Source organism: Saccopteryx bilineata, chromosome 4 (genome assembly GCF_036850765.1).
Source record: "Saccopteryx bilineata isolate mSacBil1 chromosome 4, mSacBil1_pri_phased_curated, whole genome shotgun sequence".
Taxonomy (NCBI): Eukaryota; Metazoa; Chordata; class Mammalia; order Chiroptera; family Emballonuridae; genus Saccopteryx; species Saccopteryx bilineata.
In genome coordinates, this window is record NC_089493.1 from 297,039,592 (window position 1) to 297,067,348 (window position 27,757).

The following is a 27,757-nucleotide window of genomic DNA, read 5'->3' on the forward strand; positions in this document are numbered from 1 at the left end:
CCGCCAGCAGCAGCAACAGTTTGGAAATATTGACGGACAGCTGCTCAGCCTGGTCATCCTCGTTTCTCACCTGTCACACCTGTTCTTCATGCCCCTGAAACAAAGGTGTCTGCAGACAGAGTCCCCGTTTGTTAACTGAGCAGAAAAACACAGGGAAACACGTGGAGCGTTTTATTGACTTTTGCTGGGTGGGAAGCAGCCACCCGCACTTACACTTTTTAAGGTGTTTCATGTCCTGAAAGAAAACACGAATGGCTTCCCGTGTCTGTGCTCCTGGCTGTGTGTGTGTCGGCTCACAGCTCGTCCACAAAAGGTGTGTGCCCCAGATTCCCGCTTGCTGCCATCGACTTCTGGCCGGAAACAAACTTCTTTGCAGCCTTGACGCAGACAGACAGAGAAAGAAACACAGGGAAGGAGAGCATGTATTACCAAGTACCCCTCAGGGAGAGGGCTCAGCCAGCAATTCTGTAAGCTCGCCTGGAACTGACAACGGGAGGGGCTGCTGCCTTCTTTTACTCTGTGGAAACGCTCAGCTGTTCCTGGGGGTGCCCCGCCCCATGTGACTGGGTGGGGGAGGCAGGAGAGGACCACCTCCCTGACCCTGCAGGGGATGGCAGAGCCAGTCCTGGGCAGGGCTGCACTTTCCTGTTCTGTATTACAAAGGCACAGGGTCTGAGTTAATAAAAATACACCGTTTGTTAACTTAAACGTCTACTTTTCTATGCTTAGTATTCTTTATGTCCCTAGCTTTACGTTCAGAGCTGGCTGTTTAGCCGTGGTTGGATATACAGTTGGTTAGAGTGCTGTCCCAAAGCACAGAGGCTGCTGGTTCAGTCCCCAGTCAGAGCACACAGAGAAACAGACCGATGTTCCTGTCTGTGTCCCTCCCTCTCTCTCTAAAAGCAATGGAAACGGAAGGGCTGGTTGTCCAGGTCACGTGTGAGACCATGGGTATCAGTGCCCACACTCCCAGGCCATCTTCTCGATGGACGGTGGTGGGGCGGGCCGGGACTCAGGGAACAGCACAGAAGACGAGGACATTTGGAGAGAGGATGTAATGAACCTGGAGCCAAGTGAAACCATGTCCGGATTACCTTGAAACAGACCGTCACATTTTCCACCCCCTGTCCCCATGCAAGGTGGACCTGTTGGGGAGAGTGGCCGAGACCCTGACAGCGGAAGGGTAGAGGAATTTCTCATATAGAAAGAACTGGGAAACCCTATTGATCCTGGATTGATTCGGTAGTTCCTGTACTTGTTAGGCACCGTCAGGGGTACAAACAGGAGTGGAAGACACATTCACTGCTCTCAAAACAGCTCCTCTAGGAGGAAGTAATAACGCATGTGGGAAATAGAGCAGGAGCAGGACAAGGTCCTCGCTGGACGGACAAGACAGTCCTGAGACGCTGGACGTGAAGGACAGCAGGACAGACTGTTTCTTGGACATGAAGAGGAAACTATTAGTCTGAGCCATCAAATTGCCAACATTTGACTCTTCTTAGCCTCAGAGATGTACAACAGTGTGAGCTGAAGGCGATTTAGCTGGATGAGGAAGCCTGCACCCTGAACTGACAGGGAAGCTACCGCAGCTGACGGCCGTGAGCCCGTCTGCCTCCACGCTGCGCAGACAGGCACCAAACACCGTGACAACAACACACGCAGCCCAAGGGAGCTTACGCGCGCCCTCGGAAAGTGGACCACCCAGGTGAAGCCCCGAGCCCTCCTTTGCTTACGTTGACGACGTCGGCGTCGGCCACCGAGTCGATCTGCTGCAGCACGGTGGAAGGCGGCATGTAGGAGCCAGCAGTCAGGGCCTGGGACCCCACCTCGTCCAGGAAGCCCTCAGAGGACTCCACGGACATCAGGTACCCCGCCTTCAGCTTGTTCCTGTCCAGACAAAGGGGTGGAGCTCAGAAGCCAGTTGTAGAGAGCGAGGCAACGTGTCCACAGGCTCCTGCCCTCTCACGGGTCCCTGCTCTGAACTCCACGGGCTACCGGCCCCTTCTTTCCTCAGCTCACTGCTTCATTACTTACATTATTTAGAAAGTTGTCAGCTCAAGATTATACAGAAAAACCGAACAGATTGCCTTTTGATTTTGGACTAGAACTTAGATCTAGTTAAAACTATTTTAATGTAAAGTTATGATTAGTGAAGCAATCGATACCTTTGGAAGTAACTTGAAGTGCTCCCAAGGCACTGTGGACTTAGCAGAATGTCGGGGGGCAATTCTGTAGCTACCCCGCCCCCACTCCGCCCCATCTCTGTGCTGGGATTTGTTTCACTGAGGGCAGGAAGTCACGTCCAGGCAGGTGGGTAAGGACAGTACAGGTCTTACAAGTCCTAGTAGCTTCAACATGGGCACAAAAGCATCAATTTGAAATAAAACAAAATCCAATTCGTAATTCTCCCAGAAAGAAGCTGGTGTTTGATAAGGCCCCTGAGTAATTTAGCTCTCAAACTATCTTCCTTTGGTATACTGTAGCGAGACGTCCATTTAATCATAATTATAATTAGAAGCAGCTGTTTCACCAAACTGTCAGCTTAATTAGAGAGAGATTTCACCGACAATAAACTTGACTAAGAGACACTAGTCTGTCCCCGCAGCAAGGACACCTCACTTCCTTTCCCTGTAGGAAGACGACCCACAGGAAAACGCATCGCCCCCTCGGAATAGCAACAAACATACTTAGCATTAAAAGCTGAAATTCCATTTTCTACATTTTGCCATACCTTATAAATACTGTGACATATTAAAAGGCATTTTCTTAAACAAATGAGACTTAAAACAGATTTTCCTGAAGTAAGTCCAGAGTTCCGATGTGCCCTCAGCGTGCCGTGTCTGGTGCGGCCGCACAGCTGTGCTGTCGGCGTGGTCCGGTGGACGCGGTACTGAACAGGGTACTGAACAGCCCGGCGGCCCCTGCCGACAGGAGGCAGCTTCCCAGTGTGTTCTGTCCAACAGTGGTGACACCAACGGGAGCGGAGGTGACCCATTGCTCATTCCCCCGACTCCTAACTCACTGTCAGACTTGCTGGGTGGACGTACTTGTGACCATGAAGGCTGTCTGAATTGTCCTAAGGCCCTGGCCAGTTTGCTCGTGGACAGAGCACTGGCCCAGCGTGCAGACGTCTGGGTTCAATCCCCGGTCGGGGCTCACGTGTTTCTCCCCCTCCCCCTCTCTCCCTCTCTGTCTTTCCCCCTCGTAGTCAGTGGCTCAACTGGTTCGAGTGCTGGTCCCAGGCACTGAGGATAGCTTGGGAGATTCAGGCATCAGCCCCAGACGGGGTTGCCAGGGGGATCCCAGTTGGGGCGCATGCAAGAGTCTATCTCCCCTCCTCTCACTTAAAAAAAAAGAAAAAAGAATTATCCTAGATGGTTGGAGTAAAAGTTTAATGTTGTAAATGGCTGTAGGAGAAGAAAATATAAGCTGATTTCCAATTCTGCCCAGAGTCTGTCTCAGTTAAGAGAAAACTCCCAGAACCACTGATTTAGAGGAGTTGTTAGCACTTTCAACAGGGACAGTGAGATTTTAAAATTCTCCAAATAGGAGATGAGTATTTTGATCTTTTAATCAGATACTTTTGGTGTCACATCGGAAAAGGAAAGTGCCAGTGGCTACGGCAGAGCAGGCACTCTGTACTGGTGGTGTGACTGTAGCGGGTATACCTTTTTACATGTGACTTGAATATAAAAATAAAAACAAATACGCAGCTCGACCAGTCAGTGGCACAGTGACAGAGCGTCAGCGGGGACGCTGAGGATCCCATTTCGAAACCCCAGGTCGCCAGCTTGAACACAGGGTCGCCGGCTCAAGCCAAAGGTCACTGGCTCGGCTGTAGCCCCCTGGTCAAGGCTTGTATAAGAAATCAGTCAACAAACAACTAAGAAGCTGCAATGAAAAATTTATGCTTCTCATCTCTCTCCCTTCCTGTCTATCCCTGTTTGTCCCTCTCTCTCTCACTTAAAAAAAAATTATATAAACAAACATATTTTAAAGTACAGACTTTCATTATAGTATTTACAATTTTTAATCCAGTCGGGAATCTATACCAAAAGATTAATGTAAAATAAAAATGCTTTAAACCCAAAGTATCTTTTTTGTGTGTGTGAGAAACAGAGAGAAACAGAGAGAGGGACAGACAGGGACGGACAGACTGGCTGAAAGGGAGAGAGAAGAGAAGCATCCATTCTTCATTGGGGCTCCTCAGTTGTTCACTGATTGCTTTTTCATATGTGCCCTGACTGGGGGGCTACAGCTGAGCCAGTGACCCCGTAATCAAGACAGTGGCCTGGTCATTTCCAACCTGGGTCCCAGCCTCCAAGGCTGACGCTTCATCCACTGTGCCACCACCTGCTCAGCCCAAAGGATCTTTTATAGTTTATAATTTCCAACTGCAGAAAGTGTCCACTAAGTATATTTTGATATACCAATTAATACTATTTATGACCAATTTTTAATAATCTAAAGAAATGGAAACTGTTACAAACAGCAATCATTTGTAATGAATGATCATATATGTTTGTAATTTTCCACGTTCTACAGTAAACATACTATTTAACAGGATATAAGTATATATACAGTGTTTGAAAGTGAATGAAAATGCTCGGGAGAATAAACCAAGTGCTGACGACGACCTCTGGGCCAGGGCCGAGGTCTGCTTCCCCTTCCTGTTAATTCTTTTCTGTCTTTCCATCCTTCTGTGCATATATTTCAATACTGTTTGCCTACAAAAATGTGACTTTCAGGTAAGTGGTGCACCGAGCACATGCCAATGTGGACACCTACTTGGCCGCCTGGACGTCTGCACTGGACAGGTTTCCCTGGGCGATCGCTTTCACCTGGCTGTAGGCAGCCTTGATGACCTAGGACAGAAATGAAGGGCAGGTCACCGCCGGTCAGTGCCAGAGGCCTCTGCAGCAAGCAAACGCCCCTCTGAGGCAAAAACACACGCTAGATGGTAGAAAATACACTGCTCACAAACATTGGGGGTTATTTTATCGCTTCACATTTATTCTGAAATATCCCCTAATGTTTGTGAGCAGTGTAGCAGACCATCCACCTGGAGGTACCAAGTCACTATGTGCCTGACCAATGGTGGCGCAACGTAGAATGCGCTGACCTGAAGCACTGAGGTTGCCGGTTCGAGGCCCCGGGCCTGCCGGTCAGGCACATACAAGAAGCAATGACTGTGAGTTGGAGCTGATGCTTCCCACTCTCCCCCCCTCCCCCAAATCAGTGAATAAAATCTGAAGAAAAAACAAACAGGTCACTATGTGTTCCATCAAGCAGCTGCGGGTGCAGCCAGAGGACCCAGCAGCGAAGCCTCTCCCAGCGTAAGTGGCAGGGACGGCGGCAGGGCTGAGGAAAGCCAACGGCGTCTAACGGCCGGCCACGATGGCGCACTCTGGTTTCCTCAGCCTCGGTCCTGCCACTCACACCGCTGTCCCTCGCTGCTCAGACGAGGAGCAGTGACCCACACGGCCAGGTTAGAGCCTGTCTGCACGCGGGATCCAGTTCCAGTGACGTGAGTGGGGAGCGGGGACCTGGAAATATTTTTGTTGAACAAGTAAATTAACACACTGCCTTCTGGTTTTCATCCCAATCTCGGCACCACTGTGAGCGTGCTCCCCAGTGTTTCCCAATCCCTTCAGTTCCAGGGCCTTCACCTCCTTCCATGTCAGCCACCCCAGGCCTGGCTGTGACTGGGGCTGCCCCCCCCTCAAGTCTAAGACCCGGCCCAGGTCTCAGATCACACGTCCTATTTCCCGCTCTGTCAAGCCCGCTAGCTGCCGCAGTCTCGGTCTTGATCTGTGAGGTCGTCCGGCTTCCCGTCTCAGGCGAGCCAAGACCCCGGAACGCACCCTCCCTCGTTCTCGCCAGTGTCCCCAAGCCCCTCGCCACCTCCGCGTCCTGGGCTCGGCCCCGCCCACTCAGCAGGACCCCGCCCGGGCTCGGCCCCGCCCACTCAGCAGGACCCCCGCCCGGGCTCGGACCCACCCGCTGCTCCCTCGCTCTCCTTGGCTGGCGAACACTGCGGAAGGGAGCTCAGACCTGCCAGTCTGCACTGTGACTTGGTCACACCTTGAGGGGACGCCGCAGCGCTGCTGACGGCGCGCTCACCTGCCCGAAACCTCGCCACTTCCTCCTGCTCCCAGACGTGCCCCCGCCTCCTGCTTCAGCAGGGGTGCCGCCCTCCCGTCCTGACATCCTCTTCTCCCACCTCGGCCTCCATGTCCAAGGCCAACACGCCCCCTTGTATCTTGGGCCATGCTTGGTCCTGCTTTTCCAGACACGATCCACTTCCGGTGTCCCGTCTCCAGTCCGCTCGGTTCTCCACTCCTTCCACTAGTGACGCTGCTCTCCGTGAAGACCCGGCTGACAGACCACCCCCACCCCGCCCTCTGCAGGTCAAGCTCCGTCTGTCTACACAAACCTTGCCTCTCTTCCCTCTCATTCATTCCTCAATACTATCAATTATTGTTCAGTCCAACATTCTGGTGAACACTAATACCATCGCTAATGATGTCCTCGTTTGCTCAAACTATCGGACCTCTCTGTGGTGACTAAAAGGATGCTGATCTAGAGCAGATCAGAATGGTATCAACCCCTCTTTCCTGGCCTCCACCTGTACCAGTTTCTCTCCTCCTCCCTGTTTTCTTGGCCGTCTTCCTGAGTCACCTGGTGGTCTCTCCCACAGAGCGCCTCAAAGCACCGGGTACAAGGAGCTTCCTCTCTCCTCGTCCTCCACACCAGCCGTGACTGCAACACAACCCGGACCCCGCGCTCCACCCTTCACCTCGCCTGAGCTCTCCACCCGGACGTCCCAGAGACAGCTCCGCGCCACTTCCTGAGACAGAGCCCGAGTGCTGGGAAGCGTTCCCCTCTCCCGGGAGAGTGGGCACACACGCGCCCGGGGCCTGCACAGCGGACACACCGGCCGTCACAGAGCTCGGACACATCACGGCATTCGAACATCGCACACTGAACTGCAAGCACGTCAACGGGGAAAAAACGCGTTCGAGCTGGCGATGTGCAACTTACATCCCCGGCAGCCGCGGCCTGCGAGATCGTGTAGATCCCAAAGAGTCCCGAGTCCGAGTAGCTGGCGTGAAAAGCGGAAACCTGAAAGGAAAGGGAGCCTGACTGCAGGTCACTCCGCCGGGAGAGCAGGGCAGTCCCTCAGGCCGTCTGGACAAACACCGCAGCCTCAGATGACCTTTCCGTCCCCCTGCGCCCCCTGCAAAGGTTGACACCTTCGCTTGCAGGCGACCTCTGATGGCTGTAACTTATCTGAGTCTTTCCAAAACAAGCTGCTTACTTTCACCTTTTCAGAGTATTTTCTACCCTATTTTTTCACACAGCTGTGAACTCGTGAACACTATGGATTGTGGGCTCCGGCACCAGACAAAGCTGCGTTCTCCCCTGTTGTTGCCGACTTCCTCTTCACCAATTCGCTTTCACTTCTACAGACAAGTCACAAGATGAGGGAGAAATTTCCTCTTGGTGGACGTTATTCCTGCGTCCAAGGCAGCAGGAAGTTGAGCCTCCGGACAACAGGGTTATTGCTGTGACCAGTGTTAAGCCCCTGAAGGTGACGTGACTGCCCAGGATAAGGTTCCTGGTGTTCGCGTGGGGCACCTGCGCTGTCACTGAGAATGCAGCTTCCAGGGTCCTGCTCAGAGGAGCCACTCAGGGGTCCCTGTAGACAGGAGGGGGCCCTCATTTTTAACTAATGTTCGGGTGATTCTGATGTACTTTAAAACTCTGAGAACCCCTGACTCAGCCCATATAAGGCATAGAGCATGAAGAAAAATGCACTTCAATCACTCGAATGATCATTCTGGGACTATCCTACTCGCACTCTTAAATTTCTGGCCAAATTCTGAAGTAGGAATTTCTATTAAATTACGTCACTGGATTAGGGTTAGAAGTCCAGCCACCTCAAAGCATCAATAACATTTGATGGTGAAAAAAAAAGAGAGTAGAATATGAACCAGGAGAAAGACAATCTGGAGGAAAATTTATAAAGCAGCAAATTTAATTTAGGTATAATTTAAAATAATTAAGATAGTGTTTTTTTCCCCTTTCCTTTCAAGTGAGAGGAAGAAAGGTGAGTGAGACTCCCGCATGCACTGACTGGGGTCCACCCGGCAATCCCCATCTGAGGCCGGTGTCCACATCAACTGAGCTATTTTTAGCACCTGACGCTGCTGCTCGGACCAATCAAGCCATCCACAGTGTCCTTTCCTCACTGTCACAAGAAGGTGTCCTGTAGAGGAGCACAGACTGTTCTATCATCAAACGTCACCACTTTTGGAACTTAATCTTAAGCTGAAGGAGCTTCCTGGTGTAACCCTGCACTTGATCAGAACAGACAGCAGTGAGATTCAGGAAGGGGCCATAGAACAGGAGGGGAAAGAAAATCTAGGGAAAAAAGGCTAATTAGAATCTAGGGGAAAATTTAATATTTAAAACTTTATTCTAAAGGGAACTAAAGTGTGGATCCTGACTTTTTAAGTTTTCTCTCTACAGGGGCTGGGAACAGCAGTTTACAGTAAGTTTCTGGCAGACCCACTGAAGTGGGAGAACCAGCCTGTGGTCTCTTCAACCTGGTAACGGTTTTGCGTTTGTCTTAAACTCTCAGAGCAGGCGGACGTCGGAGCGGACCCTGAGCTCTGCACTGTGCACACTGAGCCTCTGGGGACACCAGGAGGGAGCTCTGCCCTGTGCACACCGAGCCTCTGGGGACACCAGGAGAGCTCTCTGCGGCTCAGACTTACATCGAACGGCTGGTTAATCCCCTTGGCAACAGCCTGGCACAGCGCGCTGGTGGCCTGGCTGCCCCTCTTGACGTGGGGCCCAGCGCCGAGGACGTGCTGGAGAACGCTGAACGCATTGGCCTCCGCACTCCCTGCAGCTGCACTTTCTGCTACAAACGCAGCGTGGACCAGACTGTCCCCGTTCTGCTCTCGGATTTCACCTGTGGCCACGTGGGCGGGGGAAGAGAGGGGCGGGTCAGAGGGGCGGGTCACCACCGGTCTTGTCTTCAGTGCTCTGGACCACACTGCGTGCACCCACGAGACCTAGTGTTACCGAGGCCGGTGCTCTCACCTCCCCGCCCCCCACGTGTAACAGACAACACCCCGCGAGCTAACTCCTTCCCTCCTGGCTGAGGCTGCGTGGCATCAGCAATCAGGCCTGTCCTCTCTGACGCACCGGGGGAGATCAGGCCTGTCCTCTCTGACGCAAGGGGGAGATCAGGCCTGTCCTCTCTGACGCACTGGGGGAGATCAGGCCTGTCCTCTCTGACGCAAGGGGGAGATCAGGCCTGTCCTCTCTGACGCACCGGGGGAGATCAGGCCTGTCCTCTCTGACGCAAGGGGGAGATCAGGCCTGTCCTCTCTGACGCAAGGGGGAGATCAGGCCTGTCCTCTCTGACGCACCGGGGGAGATCAGGCCTGTCCTCTCTGACGCACCGGGGGAGATCAGGCCTGTCCTCTCTGACACAAGGGGGAGATCAGGCCTGTCCTCTCTGACGCACCAGGGGAGATCAGGCCTGTCCTCTCTGACGCAAGGGGGAGATCAGGCCTGTCCTCTCTGACGCACTGGGGGAGATCAGGCCTGTCCTCTCTGACACAAGGGGGAGATCAGGCCTGTCCTCTCTGACACAAGGGGGAGATCAGGCCTGTCCTCTCTGACGCACTGGGGGAGATCAGGCCTGTCCTCTCTGACGCACTGGGGGAGATCAGGCCTGTCCTCTCTGACACAAGGGGGAGATCAGGCCTGTCCTCTCTGACACAAGGGGGAGGGGAGCTCCTGGGAGGGCTGAGCTGCCGCAGGACAGAGCGCTCACCTCCACGGTACCGGGCCTTCGCGCCGGCCAAGCCCAGCCCGCCTCTCATGTTCAGGAACCGCTCAGCAACTTGCTTCAGAACAGGATGACTCACACCTATTCCAGCAGAAAGAAAACGAGCTAGACCTAGAACTTCTAGAACACAGCTGTCAATCATCTACTATTTTAAAAATTATACAATTTAAATATTACAGAAACAAACAGTAAACAAGAGTCCCTCCCCTTCCTTTAAAATGTCATTCTCCATCCATTTAGTTTATGACATATTCACTTAAAACTTTTTCCTATGTATTAATATTCTCTTTATTTTCAAAAAGGTGTTACTCTATTGATCCTGTTTTAAACTTATCCTTTGTAACTTACATCTAAGTCAGTGGTCTATATCAAACCTTTAATGCAGTGGTCCCCAACCCCTGGGCCACAGGCCGGTATCAGTCTGTGGGCCATTTGGTACCGGTCCGCAGAGAAAAAATAAATAACTTATATTATTTCTGTTTTATCTATACTTAAGTCTGAACGATGTTTTATTTTTAAAAGACGATCAGATTCCCTCTGTTACAATCTGTCTAAGACTCATTCTTGACACGTCTCGTAAGTTCAACAATTATATTTAAAAATACCAGTTTTTACGCTTATTGCATAATTTTATTTTGTGCATTTATCCGTCCCACCCTAAAGGCCAGTCCGTGAAAATATTTTCTGACATTAAACCGGTCTGTGGCCCAAAAAAGGTTGGGGACCACTGCTTTAATGATTATAAAGAATTCCACTGGCCCTGGCTGGTTGGCTCAGCGGTAGAGCGTCAGCCTGGTGTGTGAATGTCCCGGGTTCGATTCCCGGCCAGGGCACACAGGAGAAGTGCCCATCTGCTTCTCCACCCTTCCCCTTCTCCTTCCTCTCTCTCTCTCCCCTCCCAAAGCCATGGCTCAAATGGTTCAAGTAAGTTGGCCTCAGGCACTGAGGATGGCTCCATGGCCTTGCTTTGGGTGCTAAAATAGGTCAGCTGCTGAGCAACAGAGCAGTGGCCCCAGATGGGCAGAGCATCCCCTGGTAGGGGGCTTGCTGGGTGGATCCTGGTTGGGGCGCATGCAAGAGTCTGTCCCTCTGCCATCCCACCTCTCATTTAATAAAAAGATTTAAAAAAATAATTCCATTATATAAATATGCCATCATTTATTTAATCAATCCCTCTTTTACGGGCATTCAGGTTTCCAGTAATTGGCTATTAATATAATAATTCACTATCAAAGGACACCCTTTTTTTTTTTTTTACAGGGACAGAGAGAGTGAGTCAGAGAGAGGGATAGATAGGGACAGAGAGAGATGAGAAGCATCAATCATCAATTTTTCGTTGCGACATCTTAGTTCATTGATTGCTTTCTCATATGTGCCTTGACCGTGGGCCTTCAGCAGACCGAGTGACCCTTTGCTCAAGCCAGTGACCTTGGGTCCAAGCTGGTGAGCTTTTATCAAACCAGATGAGCCTGCACTCAAGCTGGAGACCTCGGGGTCTCGAACCTGGGTCCTTGGCATCCCAGTCCAACACTCTATCCACTGTGCCACCGCCTAGTCAAGCTATCAAAGGACACTTTTTAGAGTAAAAAGACAAGAATGGGAAAAAATTTTCAAATCATGTATCTGATAAGGTTTTAGTATCCATAATATATAAAAGGAGTCTTATAATTCAATAATAAAAATAAACCCGTATCAAAAATGGAAAAGGACTTGAATAGACATTTCTGCAAAGAAGATACACAAATGGCCAAAGAGCACAAAGAAAAGGTCAACAGCATCAGTCATGAGGGAACCAGAACCCAAAACCACACCCGTCTGGAGGGCCGGGATCAACACGGCAGAAAACACGCCTCGCTGAGGACGTGGAGGAATCGGCAGGCTGTGTGCTGCGGGCTCAGCTTCTCAGGGAAAGTAGCCGCCAGTTCTTCAGACGGTCAGAGCGCTGCCGTGTGTCCTGGCAACTCTACTCCCTGGCACACCCCCCAAACAGTCCAGTTCTTCAGACGGTCAGACAGCTGCCGTGTATCCTGGCAAGGCTACTCCCTGGCACACCCCTCAAACAGTGAACAACAGGTATGCCAAGCTAGCAAACAATTATAGACAAATGTTTACATTCGCAACAGCTAAAAGGAGGAAACCACCCCCATGTGAATGAATAACGTGGTTGTGGACACTTTTCAGCCAGCAGAGGGAACACTGGCTCCTGCTACCATATAGAGATCTTGCAACAGTATGCCACGTGAAAGAAGCCTGTTGCAAAAGGTCACATTAGCACATGGTGCCATTCACGTGAAACGTCCACAAGAGTCAACTCTGTATTGACAGAAAGTAGACCAGCGGTTGCCAGAGGCAGGGAGGAGGCACGGGAGTGAGTGACTGCCGGTGAGTATGGTTTCTTTTCTCTTTTCTCTCTCTTTTTAAGGGCTTCTGTTGGGGATGATGAAAATGTTCTGAAATTCCACAGTAGGAATAGTTGCACAATTCTGACTGTCCAGTTTAAAAAGATGAACTTTATGGCATATGAATTTTTATACATCAAGTAAGCTATTATTTAGAAAACAAATGAATCAAAAAACAATACTGCAAATGATAGTCTTATGCAACTACTTTGTAAACATGACTGTTTCTGCAGGATAAACTCTTAAAAGTAAAACTGCTAGGTCTAAGAGCATAAACATTTAGAATTTTCACATACTCAAAGAGGCCTCCAAAAATGTCCTATCAGTTTACAGTCCCACCAACAATTTCTGAGTGCCTACTGATTCCATACTGAGCATAATACTAGGCAGTGGCAACCTTTTAATTTTCTGCCAACCTCAGAGATAAAATGTTCTCAATTACTGTGAGGCCGACACCTCTTCCAGTGACAGCTGAACACACACACACATTTCCCCCAGACTGCTTGTTCGACCCTTTGTCTATTTTTAAGTACAGTTAAATTGTACTTGTTTTTAAAAAGGCACCTGTAAAAGCACTTTGCCTAGAGAAATCTGCCCTTTATCACAGGTTTTGCAAATACTGTAATGAATTAAAACTAGTGCTTTCCAAGGGAAAAGAAACACCAGCAATTAAAATCTCACGATACTGCCTGACCAGGCGGTGGCGCAGTGGACAGAGCGTTGGACTGGGATGCGGAAGACCCAGGTTCGAGACCCCGAGGTAGCCAGCTTGAGCGCGGGCTCATCTGGCTTGAGCAAAAAGCTCACCAGCTTGGACCCAAGGTCACTGGCTCAAGCAAGAGGTTACTCGGTCTGCTGAAGGCCCACGGTCAAGGCACGTATGAGAGAGCAATCAATGAACAACTAAGGTGTTGCAATGAAAAACTGATGATTGATGCTTCTCATCTCCCTCCATTCCTGTCTGTCTATCCCTCTCTCTGACTCTGTCCCTGTAAAAAAAAAATAAAAAAACAAACAAAAAAATCTCACGATACTGCCTTGTGAGACATGAACGGAGGACTGAGTCGTGAAATCTTGTTCAATCCTGTGCTCGCCTGATTCCAGACTCCTCTTACAGAAGCGAACTGACGGGCAGGCAGTTCCCAACTTACCAAGTCCGATCAACGCCATTCTTGCACTTGTGAAATGGTTCTGAACATAGTGATGTAACTGAGGAAGTTAAAAATACGTATTAGGTTATACTCGTATAAACATATAAAAGTGGTAGAAACGTACAACTGCCGCTCACCAGAAAAACACTCCCTTAACAGCTGCTATGACTAACGATCAAGTACCACCCAGATTTTATTTTAAAACTAGGGCTTAAAATAGCTACACCTTAATGTGGTGCTGCTGGTTACTTGACTGTGATTATCAGGAAAACTACTGAATTGTGGGCTGTGACTAGGCAAACTGCATGTTATGTGAATGACATCTCAATAAAGCTGTCACTGAAAAAAGAAAAAGGGATAAAAAAATGAATGAAAAATTAGAGCACACCCTGGCTTGACCTTGAAAAAAAAGAACGCAGTCGATCATTTTCATGACACTGAGATTGAAGCAGCACACAGGCTTCTCCGTCACTGTGCAGCAGCACTGGGGCACGGCTAACCTTCTGCAGTGGTGCTAACACAACTCTCTCACTGTACGTCTCACACCACAGGCTTCTCCGTCACTGTGCAGCAGCACTGGAGCACTGCAAACCTTCTGTGGTGGTGCTAACACAACTCCCTCACTGTGCGTCTCACACCCACCTAACCTTCTGCAGTAGTGTTAACACAACTACCTCACTGTACGTCTCACACCCACCTTGCCACGAGGTATCCCATCTACACCTGGTGGTGAAAAAATGATCAGAGAAGCTTAAAAAACAAAAACACGCTGGCACTGTCTCCCCACCCAACCCCATTCCTAGGCCCCCTGTACGAACTGATCAATTAGTACAGCTCAATCGGAATCGTGGTCCTTTATTTAAAACCACCACCCCGCCCCGTGACCTGACAATTAGTAAGATTTGAGAATCACTGGTGCACACTGGGATTATTTTAGACCTAACATACAAGACTTGGGCCTAAACACGTGCTCTCAACAGGAGCACTGCTGCTCAAGGGAATGGAAACTGGTCCTCAGGGTAAGAGAAAAAAAACCCTACCCTTTTATGTAGGGTACAAATAGACACAGCCACACATTCAGTGTATCTGTGGTGGTAAATATTCCTTCTGGGTGTGGGTAGAAGAAATTGGCAGCAAGGCTCCTTGGGAATGGGTCAGAATGTTGAGACTAACCAGGACAGACTGAACTTTTAATCATGTTATCAAATTTTTGTGCCCTACAAATACGGAGTCACTCTGAATATCCATACTTTCTTTTTTCTGTTGAAGTTTTTCTATTGAGTGCTAGCATTATTCAATAATTTGATTTGAATCAGTAGCACTGATTTCTTTAGGATTTCCTTTAGCCTAGGGACATGTTTTAAAAATGCTAATAATTTGAGATAATCTTGATTAACATCTTGGTATTTATATAGGATACACATACTTTATTATTATTTGTTTATTAAAGTATAGTTGCGATACAGCACACACCTGTTTTTAAAAAACAGGAGCCCCTGGTGTGAAGTATTTATATATTGCTTTTTCTTCACTTGACAACACACTGTGAAACTTTTCCACATCAATTAATAATTTGAAGAGTCGAATAGTGTTTCATTCTACAGATATGTAACGTTATTTAACTATTTCCACAATGTTGGATATTTAACTAGTTCCTGATTTCTCACAACTATAAACGAGGCCACAACAGAGGAACGCTCCGCTCTGGGCTGTTGTTCTGCTGCCTCAGTAATTGACCTCCACAAAGGCGACACCTTCAGTCACGATTGTGACCCTCAAACACTTCAATGCTGGTATCAGGACACATGCACACAGAAGAGTCTAGAAAACAGCAAGCCTACATATCCACTCTGGGTGCCTGCAGGCATCTGAGATGTGTATTTTTGCTCATTTTGCTTGTCCTTGTATTCTGAATTTTCTGTGATGAACGTGGCCCTTTCATGCTAACAACTTATGGAGAGTGCTGGGCCCAGAGCCGCCGTGGCAGCCGAGTGCTCCGCCCAGCCTGCCAGCACAGCACAAGCGCACGCGAGCGGTACCTCGTCGGACGTCACCTTCCCGACCCTGTAGTCAGGACAGTACAGGGAATTGGCCAGCGCGTTGCGGTAAGCCGTGGCATGCAGGTTTTCAATGATACCTGTGAAACAAGCAAACCAGCAGTTATGAAACGCAATTTAAATAAAGACAGCAACACTGTCAGAACTTAAGAGAGCAGCTGGACGTAACAGCTTCGGTCATCGTGGGGCAGATGCGGACCTGGGCCGAGTCTTACGGAATGAGCAGGCGTTTGCCCCGTGCGTGATCTGGGACTGGCATCTCAGAGAGGACGGAGACAAAGGCGTAGCAGTGTGACAATTTGAGTCACAGGGGAAGTGCAGCTGAGGGGGAGAGGGCAGAGCAGGACGCCAGGGGCCAGGTCACGCGAGTCAGCACGTAAGCAAAGTCCCAGTCTGGGCCTCGTCCCAGAGAACCCGCAGCCTGCAGGGGTTCTCCCTGGATTTCCGTGTCTGGGTCACCGTCACAGCATCGTGAGACGGGCTGAGGGGACCTGCAAGCAGGACACCCACCAGCGGGCCCCACAGTGGACCAGGCGGGAAGGGTGAGGGCCGGAGCCTCGTTGCTGCGAGTGGGGAAGAAGCTGCTCTGGACACGGAAGTCATTGTTTTCTAAATTTCACCCTTCTATCAATTTCTTTGGCCGAGTCCAGAGTAACAAAGACTGTGCTCCTTTGTGACAAAGTCTCACCATGAAATAACACTAACGGGAACCAAGCACTCCTTGTGCTGCAGACACCTGACAGGGACCCTCTCTCGACAGGCCTGCCTCTGCCTTTCTGTGCTCGACTGTTGTCAGGCAGATCTGTCACAACCCCAGACCTGTCACAACGGCTCTGACCTAGGTGTCTTGTGGGGCTCAGGGGTGCATCTTCCAGACCCCCCGAGTCCCATGCTCCAGAGGGAGTGTCCTGTGGGGCTCAGGGGTGCATCTTCCAGACCCCCCGAGTCCCATGCTCCGGAGGGAGTGTCCTGTGGGGCTCAGGGGTGCATCTTCCAGACCCCTCGAGGTCCATGCTCCAGAGGGAGTGTCCTGTGGGGGCTCAGGGGTGCATCTTCCAGACCCCCCGAGTTCCATGCTCTGGAGGGAGAGTCTTGTGGGGCCGTGGGCCTCCTCTGGTAGCTCAGTCTGGAACGCTGCAGCCCGTCCAGGCGGGGCTCGTCCTCGGCTGGCTCTCAGGACAGACGTGGTCACTGTGAGCGGTGGTGCAGCCTGTCCGAGGCGGAGCTGTGCCCAGCAGGGTCTGGTGCCTGTCAGAACCTCCCGCAGCCTGGGCCACCTGGGTGGCTGGTCACGTCACGCTCTGGTGTGGGCTGAAGCCCACTCTGGTTGTGTTGGTTCTGGGTCCATTTGGGTGGGGTTCTGGTGCAGGTTGATGTTGGACCCCCTGTGTTAAGTGGCCCTGGGCTACCTGACTGGAGCTCCCTGCTATTCGCTGTTTGTAGCTGTCCCTACTGGGCCTGGGTGTGGTGGGAGGGGCCCAGCTGGGCAGGAGGGTCAGTCTCCTCCTGCTCAGAGCTGGCGGCAGAGCAGTAACAGGTTCGAGGCTCCCTGAGGTCTGCCTCCACCTGTGGGCCGCCTGTTACCCTCTGACCTTGCCTGGTCTTCCCCCAGAGCCTTCTGAAGAAAGAATGCAGCGTGGGCCCAGGCTTCCTGCAGCCCAGAGAGCCTTCCACAGGGCACGAGCTCAGTAGGGTGGGACGGCTGGGGTGGGGAGGACCGTTTTCCTTTAAAAAAAGTGAGTGGGTCTCCTGCGGCAGGCCTGCACTGTGAGCGAAGCCCACGGTGCCCGAGCCCCTCAGCAGATCGTCTGCATAGACCTGAGCAGTTTACCTGGACATCTGCTCCCACCACAAGCAGTGTGTTTCCAAGAGTTCGTGGAGCTTGTTTACAGACTGTTTGGCTAGTTGTGTTTGTCAAGATTATATAGTCAAACATTATGTGAATACAAAAAAGGTATTATTTTTAAAAAGTTAAGTAAGTTGCTTTGGAAAAACCCAACAGAGGTGGGTTAGCCCAACAGTAACAGTAGATATACTGTAACAGTAAATGGTAACGTCAGTAGCACCAACGATTCGTTTGGTGGAAGCAAAACAAACAAACAAACAAAAGCACGGGAGGGGACGAAACACCTGTCCCGGGCTCCACAATCAAAGAGGAAAAAGGAGTCACCAAGTGAATGTTTAGAAACAAAACAATGAACTGGACAGATTTTTGGAAAAGGTATTTTCAAACCCAAGTAGAAAAAACCAACAACAGTGTTTCCTTCCTGTAAAGTGATCTTCCCAAAAACCCGCTATCTCAGCCGCCCTGGGTGTAGTCGGAAAACGCACTCACGAGCCTGCGGACTCTGAAAAGCTACCGCTTTGTCCACCCTCAGCTGAGACTGCAGGGCGGCCACCTCCCAGCGACGGAACTCCGGGGCCGTGGTCACGTTGAGCAGGAACTCCATCAGAATCTCGCTGCAGAGACACCGAGGCACAAATGAGGAGCCGAAAATTCAAAACCAACACCCACTCTGTGTAACTGCAACACCTCCACGTTCACCATGAGGCCTTGTGGTAGGCGCCGTGTTTCCAGGACGCGGCAAATCACCAGTCGAAACCCATGCTGGGGGTCCTGGTGCCGCAGGCAGAACTGAGCAGCACAGAACTTCTCTAAGAGCAGCCGTGCCAGGCCCGCCCACGCCCCAGGCCCGCACACCCCCACGCCCCAGGCCCGCCCACGCCCCAGGCCCGCCCACGCCCCAGGCCCGCCCACACCCCAGGCCCACACACGCCCCAGGCCCACACACGCCCCAGGCCCACACACGCCCCAGGCCCCAGGCCCGCACACCCCTACGCCCCAGGCCCGCCCACGCCCTAGGCCCGCCCACGCCCCAGGCCCACACACGCCCCAGGCCCGCCCACGCCCCAGGCCCCAGGCCCGCCCACGCCCCAGGCCCGCACACCCCCACGCCCCAGGCCCGCCCACGCCCCAGGCCCGCACACCCCCACGCCCCAGGCCCGCACACCCCCCAGGCCCGCCCACCCCCACGCCCCAGGCCCACACACGCCCCAGGCCCGCCCACCCCCACGCCCCAGGCCCGCCCACGCAGGCACTCACATGTCATCCCTCAGGCACTCCACAGTGTAGGCCATGTTTTCCCTTGTCGAAGTCACACTGTCAATAAATCACAGAGAATGATACAAATCAGTTTTCCTTTAAAAACAACAACAAACTTATTTACTGATTTGAGAGAAAGAGGGAGACCAGGGGACAGGGGGAGAGAGGGAGGGAGAAAGAGAAAGAGAGAGAGAGAGAGACAGACAGACAGACACATCGATCTGTTCCTGTATGTGCCCTGATCGGGGATTGAACCTACAATCTCTGCACATCAGAACAGTGCTCTAACCAACCGTGCTATCCCTCTAGGACAGAAGTTCTCCTATTATATTTGTTAAATTAACCAGTCCCTTGGGAAAAAAATAATGTACCAAATACACATATTCATCAAAATTTAAAAATATTAAAAAAACTTAAGTTGTGTAACTAAAATGAATGTAATATTCTGCGTCAACTATAATTGAGAAATAAAAAATATTGGATATATGTGTGTGTAGATATACATATTACACATACGTACATATATACATACACACACATTTTTTTTGAGAGTCGCAGCAGGGAGTGACGGGAACATCGAGCTGCCCTGATCAGGGAATCAAACCTGGCAACCTCCACGATCTGGGACGACGCTCCAACCACCAAACCACCTGGCCTGGGCTTAATTTTCACTGATTTTTAGAGAGACAGAGAGGAGGGGGAAGGGAAGCATTTGTTGTTCCACTCAGTTGTGCATTTATATTTTGGTTGCTTCCCATGTGTGCTCTGACCAGGGATTGAACCCACAGTCTTGTTTCAGAAGGACCCTCTTAACTGACTGATCTCACTAGCCAAGGCTAAAAAGATTCTTTTAGCAAGAAAATGGCAAACGTCCCCGGCCGAATAGCTCAGCTGGTTAGAGGGCTGTGCAGAAGTGCAGAGGTTGTCTGGTCAGGGCACATTAGGAAAGGATCCATGTTCCTGTCTCCCCCTCCCCCCGTACCCCCCCAAAATCAATAAAATAAACATTAAAAGATGAAAAAAGAAAACAGCAAATAACGTGAAAAAAGAAATCCTGACACATCACACGCGGATGAACCTTGAAGACATTGTGCTAAGTGAAGGAAGTCTGTCACAAAAGAACAGACAGCGTACGATTCCACTAACACGAGCTCCCAGGGCAGCCAGAATCAGAGACACACAGGAGCAGGGCTGGGGGGCGGTGTGTGTGTGTGTGTGAGTGTGTGTGTGTGTGTTAACAGCTGCAGGAACGCCCCCACATGGAGAGTGGTGAGGCCGCTGCTGCCACTGGGCCATAGCACTGTGCACTCAAAAGTGGTAGATTTTACATTATGTACATTTTGCCACAACTTAAAAAAAAAGACAACTGAAGTTGAGGATCTCTTTGTACCATTCCCAGGCAAATTCCCTCTCCCACTCTAGAGACAAACATACTCATTGGCATTACATGCCACTATTTTGTTTTAAAAAATTATACATACCTGAGACCTTAAAAACATCTTGATGCCCCTTTGCCCACAACACCTCGTGTTTGTCTGCAAGTCAGTGTGCAGACCCAGCCCCTCCCTAGCTGCTCCGTGGCAGTCCGAGCAGCCCCTGTATCACCTCATCTGCTTCCCCACACAGAGGCGCTGAGACTGCTTCCGGGCTCTGCAGACACCTTGGTGCGTGTGGATGAGAACCGTTAGGTCGTAGGACGTGCTCACTTTCAGCATTACTAGATGCTCCTGGATTCTCTGCTAAGGGCTGTGTGTGAACTTGCACTGCCACCAGCAGCTCCAGAGTCCAGCTCCCCCGCACTGACCGCTCCAGAGTCCAGCTCCCCCGCACTGACCGCTCCAGAGTCCGGCTCCCCCACACTGACCGCTCCAGAGTCCGCCTCCCCCACACTGACCGCTCCAGAGTCCGGCTCCCCCACACTGACCGCTCCAGAGTCCGGCTCCCCCACACTGACCGCTCCAGAGTCCAGCTCCCCCGCACTGACCGCTCCAGACAGAAAAGCTCGGACGGGTGTGCAACGTCCACCTCCTCTCTGTTCTTTTCCTAATTTGTAATTCTTTCTTTTCCCAAAGAATCCTCTCCATATTATGTATGTTGCAAATGTCTACTCCTAGATAATGAAATTTTTACTTCAGAGCATAAAGATGTATTACATCATGATGTAGTCGAATACATCTGTCTCTCTTCTTGTGCCTTCTATAAGAAGTCCTTAACCGCCTAGAAAAGTCCCCTTACGATAGAATGTTAGCTGGTGTTTTCACTATTTATTTCCTGTGACTTATTTTTAACAAACCTTAATTTACCACCAACTGCTTCAATTCCACGGGTTATCTTGAAAGATGACGCTCCTTTTGTAGTCTGAAAAGAGAAAGAATAATTGTTTCCTACGTAGTTTTAATGCTGTTTCCCAAACAGCACAATGTATCATAATCTAGTACCTGTCATTAGATTCAAAGGGACTTTACCTGAAAAGGGGATCCTTTTTACTTTAAGAATTATAAAACAAAGTTCCTCAAAAAACACAAGTATAGATTTTTACAGTAAGTACATTTAGGCAAAAATTCCATTATCGAATACAAGCTTACTGGATTCATCAGTCTGTTCTGAAAGAGATTTGCATAAGAGAAAGAATAATTTCTCGCCATTTTTGGTATTTTCTTTTTAAAAACAATTTTTTACTGATTTTTTATGCTCTAGCAAGGACACTAATCTAAAGGTTCTCTGTGGTTTCTTCATGTTATAATGAGGGGACCGCACAGGCTTGAATAGTGTGCCCCAGACTCAGCCTCCTCAGAACCTGTGACTGGAACCTCACTTGAAAAGTCTTTTCAAACGAATTTAAAATGAGGCCACACTGGGTCAGTGAGCCCTGAACCTCGCAGGAACAGAATACGTGGAGAGAGACGTGGAGGAAAGGCTGAGGGACAAGAGGCAGAGACTGGAGAGAAGCAGCTGCCGGCCAGGACCACCAAGGGCCGCCGCCCCCACCAGGACCCCGAGGAGGCCAGGAGAAAGTCTCCCCAGAGCCACAAGGGAGCAGGGCTGTACTGACACCCACCCTGGGTGTGACGGCTAACCCCTAGGACTCGGAGAGAATCAACTGAGCCAGTTTAAGCCACTCAGTCTGCAGTAATGTTACTAATCACTAGCAAACCAACACAGGGACAGGCCTTCAGCTTCTCTTTTCTGTACGACCAAGCGCATGTCTAAGCGCACGGAGGCGGTGGTCCACTCACCAGGCTGGACGCCAGGCGCAGCACATGCGAGGTTCCCAAGTTGTTGGAGTCCTCGTGCCGACTGCCTGCTTTAATGAACAGGCCGATTCTTGACGTTGGGGCATAGTTCTCCAGAGAAGCAATAACCAAGCCATTCGGTAATTTGGTAAACTGTGTTCAAGGTTAAGCAGAGACGTGATTAGTGTCTTTCTACCACCGAGGAGCTGAGGCCTGTGTAAGGGCGGGAGCGGCCAGCGGACTCACCTCCAGGTCCTGAGGGTGCAGAGGGGCTCCTGGGGGCGCGGCTGTGCCTTTCACTTTGGGAGCAACTTTGAGGGAATAAAATCTCTAAACAGACACACACACACAAAAAGGTTACACACATTTCTCAGAAAATAAAAGTGTACTGCAACCCAGAGAGCCCGAGTCAGAGCCGGCGTTCAGTGGTACAAGAGCTTCATGAGAACACTTAGCTGATAAACCGATTATGGACCTATTAACCCACCATTCTACCCACGCCTCTCTTCAACCTTTACTTATTTGATTTGTAGAGCCTGAAAGAACACCGAGATTCTGTGTGTTCATTTTTTTTCTCTAGTCTTTTTATTTTTTTAATTTTAATGGGGTGACATTGATAAATCAGGGTACACATGTTCAGAGAAAACATCTCTAGGTTATTTTGACATTTGATTATGCTGCATTCCCATCAAAGTCCAACTGTCTTCCGTCACCTTCTAACTGGTTTTCTTTGTGCTATTTCCCCCCCAACCCCCTCCCTCTCCTCCCCCCCACACCCTTGTCCATGTCTCTGAGTCTCATTTTTATGTCCCATCTATGTACAGAATCATATAGTTCTTAGTTTTTTCTGATTTACTTATTTCGCTCCGTATAATGTTATCAAGGTCCATCCATATTGTTGTAAATGATCCGATGTCATCATTTCTTATGGCTGAGTAGTATTCCATAGTATATATGTACCAAAGCTTTTTAATCCACTCGTCCTCTGATGGACACTTGGGCTATTTCCAGATCTTTGCTATTATGAACAATGCTACCACAAACATGGGGGGGCATTTCTTCTTTTCAAACAGTGCTATGGTGTTCTTGGGGTATATTCCTAAAAGTGGTGTAGCTGGGTCAAAAGGCAGTTTGATTTTTAATTTCTCGAGGGATCTCTATACTGTTTTCCACAGTGGCTGCACCAGTCTGCATTCCCACCAGCAGTGCAGGAGGGTTCCCTTTTCTCCACATCCTCGCCACACTTATTCTGTGTTGTTTTGTTGATGAGCGCCATTCTGACTGGTATGAGGTGATATCTCATTGTGGTTTTAATTTGCATTTCTCTAATGATTAGTGATGTTGAGCATTTTTTTCATATGCCTATTGGCCATCTGTATGTCCTCTTTGGAGAAGTGTCTATTCATTTCTTTTGCCCATTTTTGGATTGGATTGTTTGTCTTCCTGGTATTAAGTTTTTACAAGTTCTTTATAAATTTTATTAACCCCTTATCAGACGTATTGTCAAATATATTCTCCCATTGTATAGTTTGTCTTCTTATTCTGTTCTTATTGTCTTTAGCTGTGCAGAAGCTTTTTAGTTTGATAGAGTCCCATTCGTTTATCCTGTCTTTTATTTCACTTGCCTGTGGAGACAAATCGGCAAATATATTGCTGCGAGAGATGTCAGAGAGCTTACTGCCTGTTTTCTTCTAAGATGCTTATGGTTTTACGGCTTACATTTAAGTCTTTTATCCATTTTGATTTTATTTTTGTGAATGGTGTAAGTTGGTGGTCTAGTTTCATATTTTTGCAGGTAGCTGTCCAATTTTCCCAACACCATTTGTTGAAGAGGCTGTCTTTACTCCATTGTATTTCCTTACCTCCTTTGTCAAATATCAGTCGTCCATAGAGCTGTGGGTTTATTTCTGGGTTCTCTGTTCTGTTCCATTGATTTATATGCCTGTTCTTATGCCAGTACCAGGCTGTTTTGAGTACAATGGCCTTGTAGTATAACTTGATATCAGGAAGTGTGATACCTCCCACTTTATTCTTCCTTTTCAAGATTGCTGAGGCTATTCGTGTCCTCTCTTGGTTCCATATAAATTTTTGGAATATGTGTTCTATATCTTTGAGGTAAGTCATTGGTATTTTAACCGGTATTGCATTGAATTTATAAATTGCTTTGAGCACGGTCTATGCTTCCACTTGTTTGTATCTTCCCTGATTTCTTTTATCAATGTTTTATAATTTTCTGAGTATGTGTTCACTTTTACCACATAAAGAATTCCTCATTTTCTTCTGTCTTTTAGCTGTCTCATTAAAGCTTCAACTGGCTCCTTCCAGCTCTAAGGCTCTGAGAGTGTGAAAAAGTGTGAAATGAAATGATCAAGCCTACACTTTGCTGATGTCAGCATCACGCTTCCCTTACCTGCCCAAAGAGTCTACTTTCCTATTGAAATGACCACCTTTTAAATCATTTTAGTAAGTTTTAAAAAAAGACAAAGCAGCCAGACCAGGTGGTGGCACAGTTGACAGGAGCACTGGCCTGGGATTCTGGGGAATGCGTTCAAAACCCCGAGGTCACCAGCTTGAGCGTGGGGCCACAGACATCACCACATGGTCGCTGGCTGGAGCAAGGGGTCCCTGGCTCGGCTGGAGCCCCCCGGGGCAAGGCGCATATGAGAAAGCAATCAATGAACAACTAAGATGCCACAACTATGAGTTGATGCTTCTCATCTCTCTCCCTTCCTGTTTTTCTGTCTCTCTCTCTCTCTAAAAAAAAAAAAGACAAAGTATATTAATGAAAACTTTTTTTTAAGTGAGAGGAGAGATAGACAGACTCCCACATGTGCCCTGACAGGCAACCCCTATCAGGGGCCAATGCTTGAATCAAATGAGGTATTTTCAGTGCCTGAGGCTAACTCTCAGACCAACTGAGCCACTGGCTGCGAGAGGGGAAGAGAGAGAGAAGGGGGAGAGGGAGGGGAAGAGAAGCAGATGGTCATTTCTCTTAAATGTTAAATAATGACTCCTTTTTTTGGGGGGGGCAAATGATATACAATGACAGAATTTGTTTAAATTACTCCTTTTACAAAGTTTCTAGTGGATATGCATTTAAGAGTAAATAAAACTTGCTAATGCTGAGGGGAAATGATGAAATCTGGGGGACCGTGGGCACTCTACTGTGTCTTCAGCAGCAGTGCACTGGCTCGGTCCTAGTTTTCATTTGCTCTGAGTACTTTTTAATACAGATTACAATTAGCTTTGCTTTACCATCAATTTTGTTTGTAGAGTATGGTCTAGTTTTAGCCCTACTTGTGATTTTGACTTACTTTCTCAAAAATTAAAATTCAAAACCCGTGGGCATGGCAGTTCAAACACGAATAATATATAGTTCTACCGCTAAGTGAGATGTAGGGACCTTCCCCTCAAATGCGCCTGCACAATGACACCGTTATTATGTGCTTCCCATAATCTGTGCCACTCAAACCAGTTCTTATTAGCTCTTTTCATACCTGTGTTTATTTTCCTGTGAAATGTTCTAATTAGAAACATTAATAATAACTTTGAAGTCTGCTGCAATTTGTTTACATTGGTACTCTCCAACTATTCTCTTTGATTTTTTCCCCCTACTGGAAGGTGGGTCTGGACGGAATGGAGACTGTGAGGGCTCTCGCCAGTCTAACAGGCTGTCCCTAAAAGGTTAGTAACTGCTATGTCTAGGCGTGCCAGCAAAGGTAACACAATTGCAGGCCACGTTACGGGCATTTATATAAGCCACAGCATAGCTACAGCATTTAAACATGAAGCGCAGGAAACCCCTCTGCCTGGCCTTCTGCACCTCCCTCCAGCAGGTAGTAAACATGCGGGTGCTGCTGGCATCCTGGGTGGGACGTGGGATAGTTTTTGCTGTGTGTGTGTGTGTGTGTGTGTGTGGGCAGCGGCTATCTTTGTGTCCTGCAGGGTGTCGGCCACCCTTGACCTCTAGATGCCGCAGCATGTCTCCTGCATCAGGCTGTTACAACCACAAAATGCTTCCAGATAGTGCCAACTATTCCCTGGGGAGCACACTGAGCCAGGCCGGCCTATTAAAGAGATCTAATCTAATCTAATCTAGTATCTGTCTATCTATCTATCTATCTATCTATCTAATCTATCTATATCATCTATCTACTTGTATCTATCGATCTAAAATCTACCTATCTTATCTATCTATCTCTGTATGTACCTATCTATCTATCTTCATTAAGTGAGAGGCGGGGAGGCAGGGAGACGGGGAGACTGACTCTTGCAGGCAGCCCAACCTGGACCCACAGGGCAAGCCCAGCAGGGGTGATGTTCTGCCTCAGCACCCGGGGCCAACTTGCTCGAACCATTAGAGCCACGGCTGCGGGAGCAGGAAAGAGAGAGAAAAGGGGGAGGGGAGGCTCCTGTGTGTCCTGACTGGGAATCGAACCCGAACTCGAACCCGGGACTTCCACACGCGGGCAGCCGCTCTACCGCTGAGCCAACCGGCCAGGGCCTCCACCAAACTTTTAATTTTTTTATTTTTTACGGAAACAGAGGGAGTCAGAGAGAGGGACAGACAGGTACAGACAGTAACTGAGAGAGATGAGAAGCATCAATCATCATCAGTTTTTCGTTGCAACACCTTAGTTGTTCACTGATTGCTTTCTCATATGTGCCTTGACCGGGGGCCTTCAGCAGACCGAGTAACCCCTTGCTCGAGCCAGCGACCTTGGGTCCAAGCCGGTGAGCTTTTATCAAACCAGATGAGCCCGCGCTCAAGCTGGCGACCTCGGGGTCTCGAACCTGGGTCCTCCGCATCCCAGTCCGACGCTCTGTCCACTGCGCCACCGCCTGGTCAGACCGGCCGAACTTTTAAACAGCGTTCGCCCCCCGCCCTGGAGACCCAGCGCCGCCCGGGGACACGACGGTGCCGCCGGGTCTTCCCCAAGTGACAGCGGCCTCCCCTGGCGCGGAGGCGGCGGCTCCAAGGACACGGAGAGACGCGCGGTCACCACGTCCCGGGGCGCCCGCAGCGGTGACCTTCAGCGGGGCCGCGCCCGCTCGCTTCCCCTCCGCGCTCTCCGTCCCCGGGCCTCCCGGCAGCGGGGCCCCGCTGCTCCCCGCACCGGCCCGGCCCACCGCGCCCGCGCCGCCTGCAGCGTCCAGCGGAATGAAGGGCAGCCCGGAGTCCGAGGCCCGGGCCCGCACACCGGGCACCCCCGGTTCGCCTCCCCTTGCTGACGAGCGGCCCCGGACCCTCCCCACGCCCGCCGGCTGCGCTCACCGAGAGGGACCCCGCGCGGCCGAGCAGCTTCATGGCTCCCGCTGACCCCGAAGCACGGTCACGGCCGGCTGACCGGAGGGCAAGATGGCGGCGCGGGCGAGATTTTCCCAGCAGCCCCCGCGGCGCGCCGGCCTCTCTACCCGCCCTCTCTACTGCTCCCGCTCTACTGCTCCGGAGGCCACGGCCGCCCGGCTCAGCGCCCGCGGTGCGCCCGCAGGAGACGGCGCCTCACTAAGAAACTGTGACCCCGCTGCCTCATTCAGCTCCAGCTTTCCGCCTCCTTCTGGCGCCACGTCCGCGCTGCGGAGCGCTCCGTGCAGCTTCGGTGCAGGTGGGAGCCGTGGAGAAGAAAAGCTAGTTTTGTAGGAGTTTAAAATGGTTTGAATATGGCCCTGGTCGGTTAGCTAAGTGGTAGAGCGTCGGCCAGAAGTGCAGGAGTCCCGGGTTCGATTCCCAGCCAGGGCACACGGGAGAAGCGCCCATCTGCTTCTCCACCCCTCCCCATCTCCTTCCTCTCTGTCTCTCTCTTCCCCTCCCACAGCCAAAGCTCCACTGGAGCAAAGTTGGCCCTGGTGCGGGGGATGGCCCCATGGCTGCCTCCTCAGGCTCTAAAAAGAGCTCGGTTGCTGAGCAACAGAAAAATGACCCAGAAGAGCGGAGCATCACCC

General features: G+C 50.2%; 1 protein-coding gene across 1 annotated transcript; it reads right to left on the minus strand.

Moving 5' to 3' along the window:
- Positions 1-156: 156 nt before the first annotated feature.
- On the minus strand, positions 157-27,228 carry LOC136334961 (cytochrome b-c1 complex subunit 2, mitochondrial-like). The gene is made up of 14 exons (XM_066275898.1): positions 27,090-27,228; positions 22,061-22,144; positions 21,818-21,967; positions 20,875-20,939; positions 18,582-18,638; positions 17,814-17,938; positions 15,461-15,558; positions 13,422-13,479; positions 9,857-9,952; positions 8,784-8,983; positions 7,045-7,125; positions 4,789-4,865; positions 1,734-1,887; positions 157-377 (listed from the first exon to the last, which is right to left on the minus strand). The coding sequence occupies exons 1-14, from the start codon at positions 27,120-27,122 to the stop codon at positions 294-296; spliced, it is 1,362 nt and encodes a 453-aa protein (XP_066131995.1). The 5' UTR covers positions 27,123-27,228; the 3' UTR covers positions 157-293.
- Between the last annotated feature and the right edge of the window lie 529 nt (positions 27,229-27,757).

What these genes read in the sequence shown, in the direction of transcription:
- LOC136334961 (XM_066275898.1), bottom strand. Translation starts at nt 27,122, where the DNA reads ATGAAGCTGCTCGGCCGCGCGGGGTCCCTCTCG. An exon ending in GCAGTTGGTGGTAAATTAAG is followed by an intron (nt 18,639 to 20,874) that starts GTTTGTTAAAAA and finishes ATTTATTGACAG; the next exon opens with TGTGACTTCGACAAGGGAAA. An exon ending in GAAGGCCCGGTACCGTGGAG is followed by an intron (nt 8,984 to 9,856) that starts GTGAGCGCTCTG and finishes ACGTGGCCACAG; the next exon opens with GTGAAATCCGAGAGCAGAAC.